General features: G+C 51.0%; 1 protein-coding gene across 3 annotated transcripts in view; it reads left to right on the top strand.

Moving 5' to 3' along the window:
- Nucleotides 1–13,077, top strand: part of CORO2B (coronin 2B) — a 218,229-nt gene that overhangs the window by 187,429 nt on the left and 17,723 nt on the right. For all 3 annotated transcript variants that reach the window (XM_079912102.1, XM_079912103.1, XM_079912101.1), the window contains one exon: nucleotides 3,958–4,074. In XM_079912102.1, the coding sequence (XP_079768228.1) occupies nucleotides 3,958–4,074 (117 nt within the window). The remainder of the gene's footprint in view (nucleotides 1–3,957; nucleotides 4,075–13,077) is intronic.

Below are 13,077 nucleotides of genomic sequence, written 5' to 3'. Positions count from 1 at the left end.
TTTGATTGTATTAATATATTATATTAATAATAGCTATTAGTGTTGGCTTGAGCCCAAGTATGAGAAGGCAGTATTGGGTAGCAGTTAAGAACCAGATTCGGATTTGGTCTGTAGTCACACCCCTATCCAGAAAGTAGAACAGAAAACAGAGGCATTTGGAGGGTCTGGGGAGAGGATTGTTCACGTTTATTTAAATTCAGAAAAAAAAATTTCAGAACAAGCTTCCTTTAGAACACCTATACATGCACTTTATTGGTTTGTTCTTTAATTTTTATGTCTATCAGAGTAATAATTGTGCAGAGTTCATGAAGTCTAATAGTACTGCAAGGCCTATAGCACTACAAGGGAGGTGCTGGCGTTGGCTTATACCAGCTCATGAGAGCTTACTGTTAAATTTTTAGGAGTTTGGCAAGCCAGTTTTTAAACACGACCATTATTAAAAATTAAATTACGCAACTTTCAATTAAATGAATGATGTTAAAAACAGAGGTACTAATGTTAAAAACTTATTCCTTACTAACTGTTTTACTGCTATCTGGTGTGCTACTGTGAGTCTCTTTTAACTCTTTTGGTGATATCACCTTGGTAGCTTGAAGTTAGGCGTAGTGGGCATTTGCCACTGAAACTGGCATATGTTCCAAACCATGGCCTTTTTTTTCCTGGAAAACCGGTTGTTAAACATTTACCAGCACACCAGGGCCTGTACCCTCGATCCCTATCCTACTTTGCTACACCCCTCGTTTCCCACTCTCTAAAGGTAGCTGCTTCCAGTGTTTGGAGCTGTGTCTTTTTGTACTTCTCCTCGTATTTCTTAGTTACATACTTTCACGGCTATGTCTGGTTTTTTAAATCTTAGACATTGTCTATTGACTTCCTGTTATGGAAGATGGGGATCTGGCTCTCTACCAGCTCTGTCTCCCCTCTTAACTGTAGCCACACACAATTTTCCAACCTCTGCCTTCCCAGTATATTATAGCACACCTCGTGTTTAAATAAATATTCAGGATTTACGTTATTACCATGATGTAAACATTGTACACAAGTCATTATCACTGTGATTGTATTAGCTTTCTTATACAGCTCTTTTCCTGGAGTTAATAATTGCACTTTAAAAGTTGCATGATTTCTCTATAAAACTGTGGCTTTCATACTTTTCTTCTTAGCAATGAAACTTGTCTTTCAAACAAAATTTTGGGAATTTCTTGGCAGTCTAGTTGTTAGGACTCAGCACTTTCACTGCCATGGGCCCAGGTTCAATCCCTGGTCAGGAAACTAAGATCCCACCAAGCTGCAAAGAAAAAAAAATTTTTATATGAACTCTGCTCTATAAAATGGGAAAATCAAAGCTGCCAGGTTGAAAGGAGGTCCCTCCCCTTGAGCCATTTCCCATGGCTGCAAACAGTATGATTCAGTCATGAAAATCATCATTACACACCCCTTTGAGGAAGGCATTCACCGAGGTCCACCTGGAAGGATACATTACGTCGGGATCATCCGCTACTAATTCCCTTCCTGATGCAGGGCCCTGACCTCTCGCCATTCTGAATACATTCCAGTGATGTGGCTTCACCTGTCCCTCCAGGACATCACCTGCAGGCTGCTGGCCAGAAGCTGCTGCTAGCTGATGGCCACCTATTGACGGATGCAGATCTGCCTGGTTGCCGAAAGCTTAATGCAGACAGCTTTACTCAGGGCAGCCTTTGGGACCAGATATAAGGAGAGGAGGCTCTGTCAGAGAGCAAGTGAGCTGTGGAAGCAGACAATGCAGGGCCTGTCTGCCTGTGGACGTCAGAGCTGGAGAGAGGGGAGCTGGCTAGCAATAACCAGTAGGATTCAGCTCAGCTTTGAGGGTTATACCTGTGTGGGAATCCTAGCTTTGCTTTCAGCTGGGTAACCTTGGGCAAGTGGCTTAACCTTTCTGGGCCTTAATTTCCTCGTGCCTAATTCCCAGGGTTTTGTGAGAGTTAAAGAAGCTACTTTAACCCTAATAAATCCCAGGGCCACATGTGGCTCGGTCTCTGCTCAGAGTCTCAACTAAAGAAACATAGTCCAACGGCCTAAGAGTCATTGGAAAAGATATTCCGATTCGAATCGCATCCCTCACGGAATGTCAAAGGGGATCCCATTCTTAACTGAGAGCAATACACCCCCAATCCTTTTCCTCCATTCTCTGATTTCCCCCAGTGTACAGTGTCAGTGAAGTTCTTCTAAGTACAACCTCCAAGGCCTTTGGCCTCTCTCTCTCTCTACCTCATTCCTCCCCCTCCATACCACTGCCATTTTCTCTAGGTTTTTTTTTTTTTTCCTCTATGCACCTTGCCACTGCGGTGTCACAAAAAATCAAATGATACGGAGATGAGCTGATAGATACACAGGCAAGAAGTGGCTGGGGAAGAGGTTATGGCAGATTGCACTCTCTGAAAGAACTCTTGCCCATCACACTGGTGAAGTAGTGATATAAGGCACGTGTAGCAGGGGCTTGGCAAAAGCTGGTTGTCTTCCTCCTTATTCAGTTGAGGAACCTAAAGGACGGTGAGGTTTGCCCTGCCTCAGGTGCCTCTGACCACCTAACCACTGTTAGCAGATGAGCAGTGACTAGAAAAACCCTCTCTATTTCCTCCACACCCCAAAAAGCTAATATTAAAAAGACCTGGGAATGGAGACACAGCCTCTGCCTGCAATTTCCCCTCCCTTCCCTGCCGCCTTTATAGACAACTAAGCATGGAACTACCCCTCACCCCCACACCCTTTGTTCCATCTTTTGTGGACTTCATCCCCCCTGCAGGATGTCTTTCAAGTCATGTACTGAGCACCTACTGTGTGCCAGGCTTGTAAGGAGCTGGAGATTCAGAGACAAGGAAGCCTATCCTCAGTTGCTCGTAGACAGATAGAAACAGACTGCAATGTTGCGTGATGGTGCCTATAATAGAGGGAAGCACAGAATACCCTGAGCTCACAGAGGAGTTCTTAATCCATTGAGGGATCAGGGGAGACTTCCTGGAGGAAGTGCCGTCTAACCTGTATGATAATAACTAGTATCGTATATTGAGCATTCACTATGATGACAACCTCCACACTAAGTCCTTTGCTAAGCACATTAGCTCATTTAATCTTCACAATACTAATGAGGAACCTCTCTGATGACAGCTGCGCTCTCAAGCTTTCCAGCTGATTTTGTATCCATGTGTCTGAAAATAAAGTTGCTGAAGCCTTAAAAAAAAAGAAAGAAAGAAAGAAAGAAAGAAAAAGAAATGAGGAAACTGAGGCTCATTGACTTTCCAAAGGCCACCGGGCTAAAAAGTGGCAGAGCTGTGATTCAAACACAGGCCTGTGTGGCTCCAAAGACTGTGCTTTCAGCCACAGGGCACTGGGTACAGGTGTTTTAAGATGCACACTGAACAAGCATGCCGCATCTGGGAATGGCACTGCTCACATCCCAGGCAGGATAACATATGAGAGTGTATGGGTGGACCCCGAGATTCAGGCCTCTCCACTCATTCCCGGAGCAGCAGGAAAGAGCCTCCTCTTGATCCAAACCTGGCTGTGTCCCCCGCCCTGAGAGGCAGCGGGGAGTACAGGCGCATGGCCCAGCAACTGCCAGGGCTGCTGCCCACCAGGCTTTGGTCATTCAGGTGGATAGTTACACCTTAACTTTAAACATTTTTACTTGAGGAAGGGGCACCTTTCTCTAAGTTGCACACAGGTGTCGTGTGGACACGCACGGCTCCACCCACCACCCTGCTGTGGGACCCTCCCCACGACCATTCGGTGTTGGGAGATTGCAGCCACAGAGCAATATGGCTCAGCCGGATGCAGGGACCCAAAGACATTAGTGGGCCCTCAAGGACCTTCTGGTCCAGTACAGAAGCCCAGGATAAAGCCTCTTCTTTCAAGTCACCCCAGGGTCATCAAACTAATTCCCTTTTCTCTCTCTCTCTCTCTCTCTCTCCTCTGCAGACGGGCAGGATTGAACCCAACTACCCCAAGGTCTGTGGTCACCAGGGCAACGTGCTGGACATCAAGTGGAACCCCTTCATCGACAACATCATTGCCTCGTGCTCGGAGGACACGTCGGTGAGCAGGAGGGGTGCTCCCTGGGGAGGGTGGGTGCATGGGAGCACCTCCCTGCTTCTTCTTGGAGGTCTTCCTCCCTAAATGCCCTCCTTCTCCCTTCTTTGCCCTTCCTCTGTTCTCTTGGTCATCCCTCCAGCTAGCCCCAGGATGGGGAGTTAGGAAGGGGACAGAGGGAGTGAATCCATGGACTATTTGTACCTTTAGCATGTTTTCATTTGGAGGTGTTGACTTTGTAGGTGAGAATCAGAAAAAAAAGATTAAGTGTGTGATTTGGCACTCATCTGTAGTCTCAAAAGGAGAAGGATAGGAAGAAGAATATGGACAAGGGGGAAGGGGGAAGAGGGAAGAAGTGGATGAGCCATGAGTAAAAGAGGCCCTGTTCTTGCAGGCTGGACAAGTGTACCATCTAGTTTTGTCCTCTGTGAGCCACGGTTTTAGGGGAGGACACTGGGCTGAGAATTGTCATGACTTATCCAAGGACCCAAAACGGCGGCCCAGGATTTGAACACCATGTGTTCCACCACTTAGTGGGGAGAGAGAAGAAATAGGAGAAGGGAAATGAAGAGGAGGGAACAGAGAGGAGATGGAGGGAAAGGGAAGAGGGAACAGGTGGGAAGGATGAGATACAGGGAAGAAAGGCGGCAGAGAGTTTGGAGAGGGGAGTTGAAGAATCCAGGGAGAGTAAAACGTGAAGCCGCTGTCTGGCCACCCTTTCCCCAGGCTCTGCTGACTTTCATACGTGGAGGTAGAGTCAGGCGTTGGCAGCAGGCTCCGTGTTTCTGGAGAGGGGCCCCATGCCTTTCCTCAATTGCCCTTAAGCAATGTCAACACCCCAGCATGGAAGCAAGAGCCTCAGCTGAGCTGGTGAGGGGGTGCTGCTCCAGCCCCTGGCGTTCCCGGGTGAAGGAAGATCAGGCCACAAGCATCTCTCTAGTGCCCACTGGCATAGCCCAGGTGCAGGTCGTAGACTCCCAGGATATTGGAACTAGAAGGAACTTTGGAGCTCATGTCTCCTGTCTTTCCAGACCAGCCTGAGAGCTCCTGAGAGTAGAGGCCATGGCCTTTTTGGTTCTGAATCCCAGGCATCCAGCACAGAGCCTAGTACATGGTAAATACATAGTAGGTATTCAGTGGAATGGATACCTGGATGGATGGCTGGATGGATGGATGGATGGATGGACGGATGGACGGATGGAGAGATGGCTAGATGAGTGACTAGATGAATGGATTTTTGGATGGATGACCACATTGATGGATAGAAGACTGAATGGATGGTTAATGGATAGATAGTTGAATGGAAGGAGGAAGGATGATTGGATGAATAGATGACTGGATGAAGGTGAATGGGTAGATGGATAGAATGGAAAGATAAATGAATGCATGAGAGAATGAATATAGCCCAACTAATGAATGAGATTCACAGTAAATAGTCTCCATTGGTTAATAAATTAGGGGGTGTGGAGGGGATCAGCTGGCACAGTACCTAATAAAAGGGAGTGGTGGGGAGGGGCTAAGGGAATGGACTTGACCCACTCCTGAAGGTCAAAGCCCTGAGTCAACCCAAGAGGGTTCCTGAGAGCAGCAGCATCAAGGGCAGGGCCCATGTGAGCAGGGAGGGCAATAACTTGTGACGGGCACGCCCGATCAGGTTTGGCTACTTTCTTCAACAAGACGGAGACAGTGACCAGGGGTCAGAGAACCGACAGGCCAGAGGATGAGCACAGGTGATGGAGCCCAGGACAAGTGAGGAAACCCAGAGGGCAACGAGGACACTGGTCGCTTCCTGGGCTGAGAAGGAGGCAGCTGGAGTTGGTGGGGGCTGGAGAGCTCAGTGGTCAGTATAGGTTAGGACTGGGCTCAGTGGGAGAGGGCACTTGGAGGTGCTGTCCATTGTTCTCTCCTGGGTGCAGGGAGTCCAAGGAGTGTCAGCGACCACAGCCCGCTCCGTCCCTGCCTGTGCTGAAGTGTTGAGCCACTGTCACTAGTCACTGAAGAGCAAACACCCCTGAAACTCAGGGCTGCCTTACACTAACTTTTCCAGCCACTCTGGGCTGGACACTCTATACGCCATTAGCCCTCATTGCCACCCTGTGCGACAGGCATTGCCACCCCAAGCTGAGGGCTGCGGTCAGGTCACAGAACTCGAGAGGAGAGGAGGACTGCTGGCCCCAGAGCCCACGCTCTTCCTGATCTATGAAGTCTTGTGATGACACGAATCCACAGAGTCCATGTTGGAAGCCTCAGGCCCCTCCTGGTGTCTCGTATTTCACCGGGGAGCCAGCTGGGAAGGAGAAGGGCAGTGTCCATCTGGGTGTCGGGGGACAGGTTAGGCTGGGCTCTCAGAGTTGCTGGCTGTCCTGGCTCCACCTCAGGTCTGAACTTCCTGAATCGGGGCGAGGGTGGGAGGGGTCTCTCGCCCTGATGGCCCTGCCGGGTTCTAGCTCAGCACCTTATTTCACCTGAGTCAGGCACCACGTCCTCCAGGACCCAAGCTAATAAACCAGACGCCCATGCTGTGTGCTCAAGAAAAGCATAGGGCCCGGCCCTGACCGCACGAGCCAAGCGGCTCTCTTCAGCTGCACACGCATTGGACCACAGTGTGCCTGCCTAGGATGCCGGCTTCAGTGACAGCTTGACTGTGGACTCTGCTGGACCTGGAATTGAATCTCAGCTTCACCATTTACTAGCTGGGTGACCAAGGGCATGTTATGTACCCTCTCTGAGCCTCAGTGTTGCTCCTCTTTTTATAGCAATAATACTGGTACGTCCCTGAGGCAGTTGCTGTGAGGATGCGAGGTCTGTGCCTAGCACTATGCCTGCTGGTCTCAGGATGCAGAGTGAAGTCGTTGCATCCACAGAAGGTCAAACAGAGCACTATGTGCACAGGGAGGAGAGAGGAATTACTTTTGGCCGAGGTACAGGCAGGGTAGAGGGGGTTAGAGGGCTGAATAGACCCTGGAGAAGCAGGACTTTGACAGCAGAGAAAATGTTCTAGGAGGCCCAGGAAAAGGACATAGGCAAAGGCCTGGAGGGAGTATGTCTTAGTCCGCTTGGGCTGCTATAACAAAGTACCACAGACTGAGTGGCTTTTAAACAACAGAAATGTATTGCTCGTGGTTCTGGAGGCTGGAAGTCTGAGATCAGTGTACACCATGGTCAGGTAAGGGCTCTCTTCTCATTGTGTCCTCATATAGTGGAAGGGGTGGAGCTCTGTGGGGGTGTCTTTTATAAGGTCACTAATCCCATTCATGAGGGCCCCACCCTCATGACCTGTTGCCCACCCCCAAAGGCCCCCCTCCTAATACCATCAGCTTTAGGATTTCAACATATGAATTTGGGGGCAAGACAAACATTCTGACCACAGCAGAGTTCGTATGGTGTTCTTGGGAGACGGGGTCATCTGGTGTGGCTGGGGTCCTGGGGTGGTGACCAGGGAGGGGAGTGGGCAGGAGGGGCGGCTGCAAAGGGAGGTTGGGAGCAGAGAGAGAAGGCTTGGGACACCAGGGTGAGCAGCTGAACTGTGAAGTGAGACTTGTGCTTCTCAAGCGATCTGAACATGAGCCAGGACACCACGTATGCAGTGTGGAGACACTGCACGCTCTGGGGGTCAGGGAAGGGGCTGGAGGGTGGTCACAGGGGCTTTGTGGAGGAAGTGGAGCCCAGGCACACTGGGCAAATGCTGGAATATGGCTCAGCAGAGAGAAGGGGAGCACCCAAGAGAAGGGTATGGCTTGGGTACATGTCAGAGCGTAAAGAGAAAGGACACCGGGCTTAGGGGCACAGGGAGAGAGAGGATGGCCCGGAGCCACTGGTCCAGAGAGAAGGGGATGACGTCACAGATCAGCGAGGAACTAAGCTCTTGCTCTGGGTGCCAGTCCAGCTGCCCAGAAGCAGCTGCTCACAAACCCTCGCTTTGCCCCTCAGGTCTCCAGCCCTCGCCAGCCTCAGGGCCAAGGATCTTGGCACTGGAGTCAGCACCCCCTGACACCCCGAGGCTGGAACCATGCCCCTCCTGGAGAAGGGCACACTGAGGGCCCAGGGGAAGCCCCTGCCCAAGGTCACACAGGGAGTCACGTCCCAGACAGGGCTGGAACCCAGGTCTCCTGACTCCCAGCCAGCACCCTGAGCACCTGCTCACAGCCCTAGTTTTAAGTGAGGAAACTGAGGCTCAGAGTCTGGAAGGGCTGACAGTTCAGATCCATCCAACACTCAGTGTTTCGATCTCAGCGTGCTCTCTGTGCAAAGCCCTTGTGGAGCACCGAGAGCACATGGAGCCGGGCCTCCTCACCCAGGTCCTGGGAGGGGGGCTGTAAAGGCAGAGGACCAGCGGCCCCCAAGGTGGGGGGAGGAGGCCAGTCAGCGCTGCCAGGACCACTCTGACTGACCTTCCCGCCTCTGCCAAAGCCCCCTCCACGGGCAGGCCTCCCTCGAGCCTCTGCAGACCACACGGTCAACTTACTGCGCATCAGACATGACACCCAGAACCAAGGTTAAGAGGTCAGTCAGCACACCTACTATGCGCCAGGCACTGTGATACACACCAGGGCTAGGGAGGGAATCAGACTGAAGGGGCCCAGAGAGATGCCGTTCACAGCACGCCAGGCCCACGTATCCCGGCAGGCCCTGCACACCCACTGCCACCCTTCCCCTGCCCTCTACTTGTCTCACAACATTCAGAGGACACTGAAGGGATCTAGCCAGCCCCCACCCCCTCCCAGCTCCTTTTCCATATCCCCATCCCTTGAAAAATGTCCAGTGATGTCCATCCCCCATGTCCCTCAGGATCACCCTCCCCTCCCCCCAGCCTCTCCTCCCCGACAGCGTGAGAAGGTCCTCAGGAGTCTAACCCCATCCTTCCAGGGAGCCAACGGCACATACCCAAGCCCTTTCCCAATGGGCTTCCATCCTGAGGGAGAGATGGGGGCTGTAACTCTCCCTGGCATCTGGCAGAATCCAGTTCTTTCCGCTGCTGGGTGATGTCACCTATTGTTGAAGGGCTGTGCTTTTTATAGCTTCTGCCGCAGCTAGGGAGGGCGGCTGGCAGGCGGTAGGGAAGGGCGCTATGGGTTTCCAAGCCTCGTGCTCCCAGCCCTTTTCCAGCAGCCACAGAGAGAGGTTTCTGACATCTCAAGGAGAGGAGAGAGTGATCCCAGAGGGAGGAGGAGGAGGGAGGCAGGCCCCTCTCCCAGGCTCAGCATCTTTCCTTTCCCTTCTATTCCTCTGCTTCTCCATCCAGCAGCTGCCCTCACCCCCCAGGTGATGCTCCTCCCCGAAGAACCTGGGGGTGGGCTGGGGCAGGATGAGAACCCTGCTGGAAGCAGCCGGAAGCCACCCACCACCCTGCTCCTACACACGCATACATGCATACATGCACACACGCACACACGAGTTTGAGAACCAATACCTCTCTGAGGTGAAAGGGAGCAACACACTCCTTTTAGAGATGGAAGGACAGCAGCCCCGAGAGGCCTTACCAATGCACTTGGCAGCTGCAGAGACACTACCAGTGCGCAGGTGTGGCTCAGTCGTTAGGCAGCCAGGCTCCGGAGGCCATAGGCCTAGGTTCAAATCCTGGCCCTGCCACTTCCCGTGTCTGTGATCTTGAAACAGTCCTGCTATAAAATGGGGACCATATTGGGCTTATCATGAGAACAAAAGGAATATAGTGTTTCTTGGCTACTAAGAACTCCATAACCGTTAATGTGGGGACCAAAGAGTTTAGATAACCTGCCCCGGTGAGGGCTGGCCAGAGGGTTGGAAGAGAGAGACACAGTGCTCTTTCCACTGTATCTCACTCTTTGCTTCTTGAGGCCCCAAATAGGCCTTCCATCACTGGTTTCCAAAAAAGACTAAGCTGAATGCTAAGCCTCAAAATGTAGGAAAGAAATCCCCACCAGGTCAGCCTTCCCATTCAGAACTAAAGGGGTGATTTGCCGTCTATCTAGCTCGCCACCAGCCAGAGCAAGGGCTAGCCTGCTTCCTTACACGTGACTCATTGCTGAATCTGCTAATGGTCGGAAAGTTTCTGGACTTCTCAGCTTCTTCCGTTGGTTTGTTCATTCAACAAGTATGTCTTAGGTGCCTCTTATATTCCAGGCACTGTTCCTCACCCTAGAGATAGGGCAGTGAATTTAAAGACCCCACCCGTGTATGGAGGAGTTGACCATCAGTGGGAAGCCTTGAAGGTTGTCTGTGACCCAAATGGGGTAAGTTTTAGATTCTCGAGGCCAGGGAGTGGCACCTCCCTTTTGGAACAGATGAGCAGAAAGACAGACCATGCCCTCTCCAGGTTGTCAGAGTCCATCCAGGGAAGAAGGAAGGGATTGGGCAGGGGCAGGGGTTCAGAAGAGAGAAACAGGGCAGTTTGCCTGATTCAAATCCTGAGTTTGAATCCCAGCTCCCCACTTCCTGGCTGTGCAACCTGGGCAAGTTTCCTAACCTCTCTGTGCCTCATTTCCTTACCTGTGTAAGAATAGTCATTAATGATAATAGTAATAATCATAGGTAGCACATATCCTTTCATGTGTCCAGCCTCACGTTTACCATTTCATTTAATCTGCTGGCAGCTACCTCACAAGACTCTCAGCAGTAGATGCTCAGTCGTGCTTCCTTCCGGGCCGTCAGGTGGCCTCTCTCACCTCCCTCTCTTAGGAGTGATTTGTTGCCCATGTTGGGAAACAGTTAAGTGGTCAGAAGATAACATTAAGGTAGACTTTGAGGTTCTACCTCTTGTTTAGGTAAGTGACAGTAAACTCAGTTTCTAGTAGTAAACAGAATAGTTGGCAAGAAATGAGGAGGTGGGAGTTCCAAGACCCTCTGGGCGAGACCCTCACGGTTTCTTTCTTCTCGCTGCAGAATAGACATGAGAGTTGCTCTGATCTCAGCCCCAGGCGGTGTTTCTGTGGATTTGTTGGATGGAAATCCTAGGGCCAATGGCTGTGTAATGTAGTACAGCTAAATTGGATGCCATCAGAGGGCAGTAACCATATCTTATACTTGCCTGTTCCTCCCCGCACTACTCCAGACGGGGTTGTTTTTGAAGTAAATACTAAGGAGTTGGAATCCATAGTTTCACCCAGCTACTTGGGACCACTGTGAACTCCAGCTCCTTCTCTTAGCTCCTGTACATCAGACACAGACAATAAGTAGTTCGTTTGCTGTAGCTGTGTAACAAGCGATTCCCCTAACCATAGCATTCTTTCCCTTAGAACAGTGTTGTCAGAGGGGCTGAGTAGGCCCTCACTAGGCCCTGACCCTGAGTCACTAGCAGCCACAATCCTCAATGTATCAGAAAGCAGAGAGACCCAGCCAGACACCTTCTTAATCACATCATAAGTTTAAAGAGGAAATGTATTTGCATTCCATAAAATGGAGACAGACTTCATACCACATTCATTGACTACACAGGGGGCCACAAAGCACAGATGAAAAATAGAAATCACATCTAGAATCTGACCTATCTAAGACTTGTATAGAATCCTTAATGTACTGTTAAGCAAGCATTGTTAAGTATCACTAAGAGTGCTTAGTAATCTGCTTCGTAGGGTATATATTTAGTCTTCATAACAGCTATAACGTAGGTGTAATTATTCTTACAGTTGGGAAGACTGACGTTCAGGGAGGCTAATAAGTTGGCTGAAGTCTCACAGCCGATAAGGTCAGAGCCTGGATTCGAACGGAGCTTGTAAGGCCACAAAGCTCTCACTCTCTTGGCCCAGCTGCTCCCTCACCCGTGCACAGGGACACTTGGTTTTGCAGCTTTATAAACTGTCCCTTTCAGCCGCCGTGGCTTAGCCTTGTCTGCACGCGTCTGCTGTCAACCCCACAAGACTGTGAGCTACTTGAGACCAAGGACTGGCCCCCGGCGGCCAACACTGTGACCGGGGCGGGGGAGGGGGGTAGGCATATTTCGTTGGATTGATTGGAACTGAATGTAACTAAACAGGGCTCTGACCCAGGGACCTATGAAAGGGACAGTCCCAGGCACAGCTGGCTTGCTGGAGAAAGCGCTTTTGCCACTTCTCCCCTCCCCTTCCTTCCAGAAATCCCGTTTGGCAGACTCTGTTTGGTTTCCTGTTGAATTGAAGTAACCTCTCTGAGAGCAACCTCTGAACAGATCCATAGCGCTCCTCCCACACCCATCCACTCTTTGTTCCCAGCAAATCCCTTGAATATTTAGGGACTGGAATTCCTTTTCCAGCTACTTAGGCCCACTGTGAACTGCAGCTCCTCCTCTGAGCTCCTGTCGTGCGTGCTGCCGACCGTTAGCTGTAGTGGTGGATCAAACGGAGCTAGTCTCTTCCCCCCCGGTGATAACATTCAATGATGTCAAAAGCAGAGAAGTTTGGAAGATTAATACCGTCTCAGTGTGCAGAAGAGAAAACTGGGGCCCAGGGAGAGAAGTGGCTGGAATCAAATGGAGTTATGAGGCAAGACGCCTCTCTCCTTCTCTGTGGGACATTTTCCATTTGAGACCCAACTCTAGCAGTTATTGGTGAAAACAGCTCTAGGCTTCCCCCCTGCAGCCCTTCATTCCTCTGGACTTGGCGCCGGTCCGGGGGCTGAGCCTGGTCACAGACAGTGCCTGCCCTCTCCATCCGCTTGACTTAGCCCCTCGGTTCCTAGACAGAGCTGTCACGCCAACAAATCAGCTCCTATGGCTAGAAAGCCTCAGACTCATAGGGACCCTGAAGCTCAGCTTAGCTCAACCCACACACCTCTAGAAGGTCCGTACCTCTCAATTCATCATCCGGATGAGGATCCTGAACCTCAGAGAGGTTAACTGGCTTGTCCAAGGTCATCCAGCTGGTCAGTGGGCTTAGAGCCTGAGTGGACCCGCCCTTCACAGCTTCCCCCGTGTCTCTCTACCTTACCCTGCACGTGATGCCATCCAGGGATGCCTCCGTTAGCTGGCTTCTCGGGAATTAGGCTGTTCTGGAGAAAGGCTTCCTTCTGAGCCTCAGCCCGAGCAGGATTCCTTGGGACGTCGATAACCAGGGATGA

Source organism: Stenella coeruleoalba (genome assembly GCF_951394435.1).
Source record: "Stenella coeruleoalba genome assembly, chromosome: 2".
Classification (NCBI taxonomy): Eukaryota; Metazoa; Chordata; class Mammalia; order Artiodactyla; family Delphinidae; genus Stenella; species Stenella coeruleoalba.
This window is presented reverse-complemented; position numbering and strand designations above follow the sequence as displayed.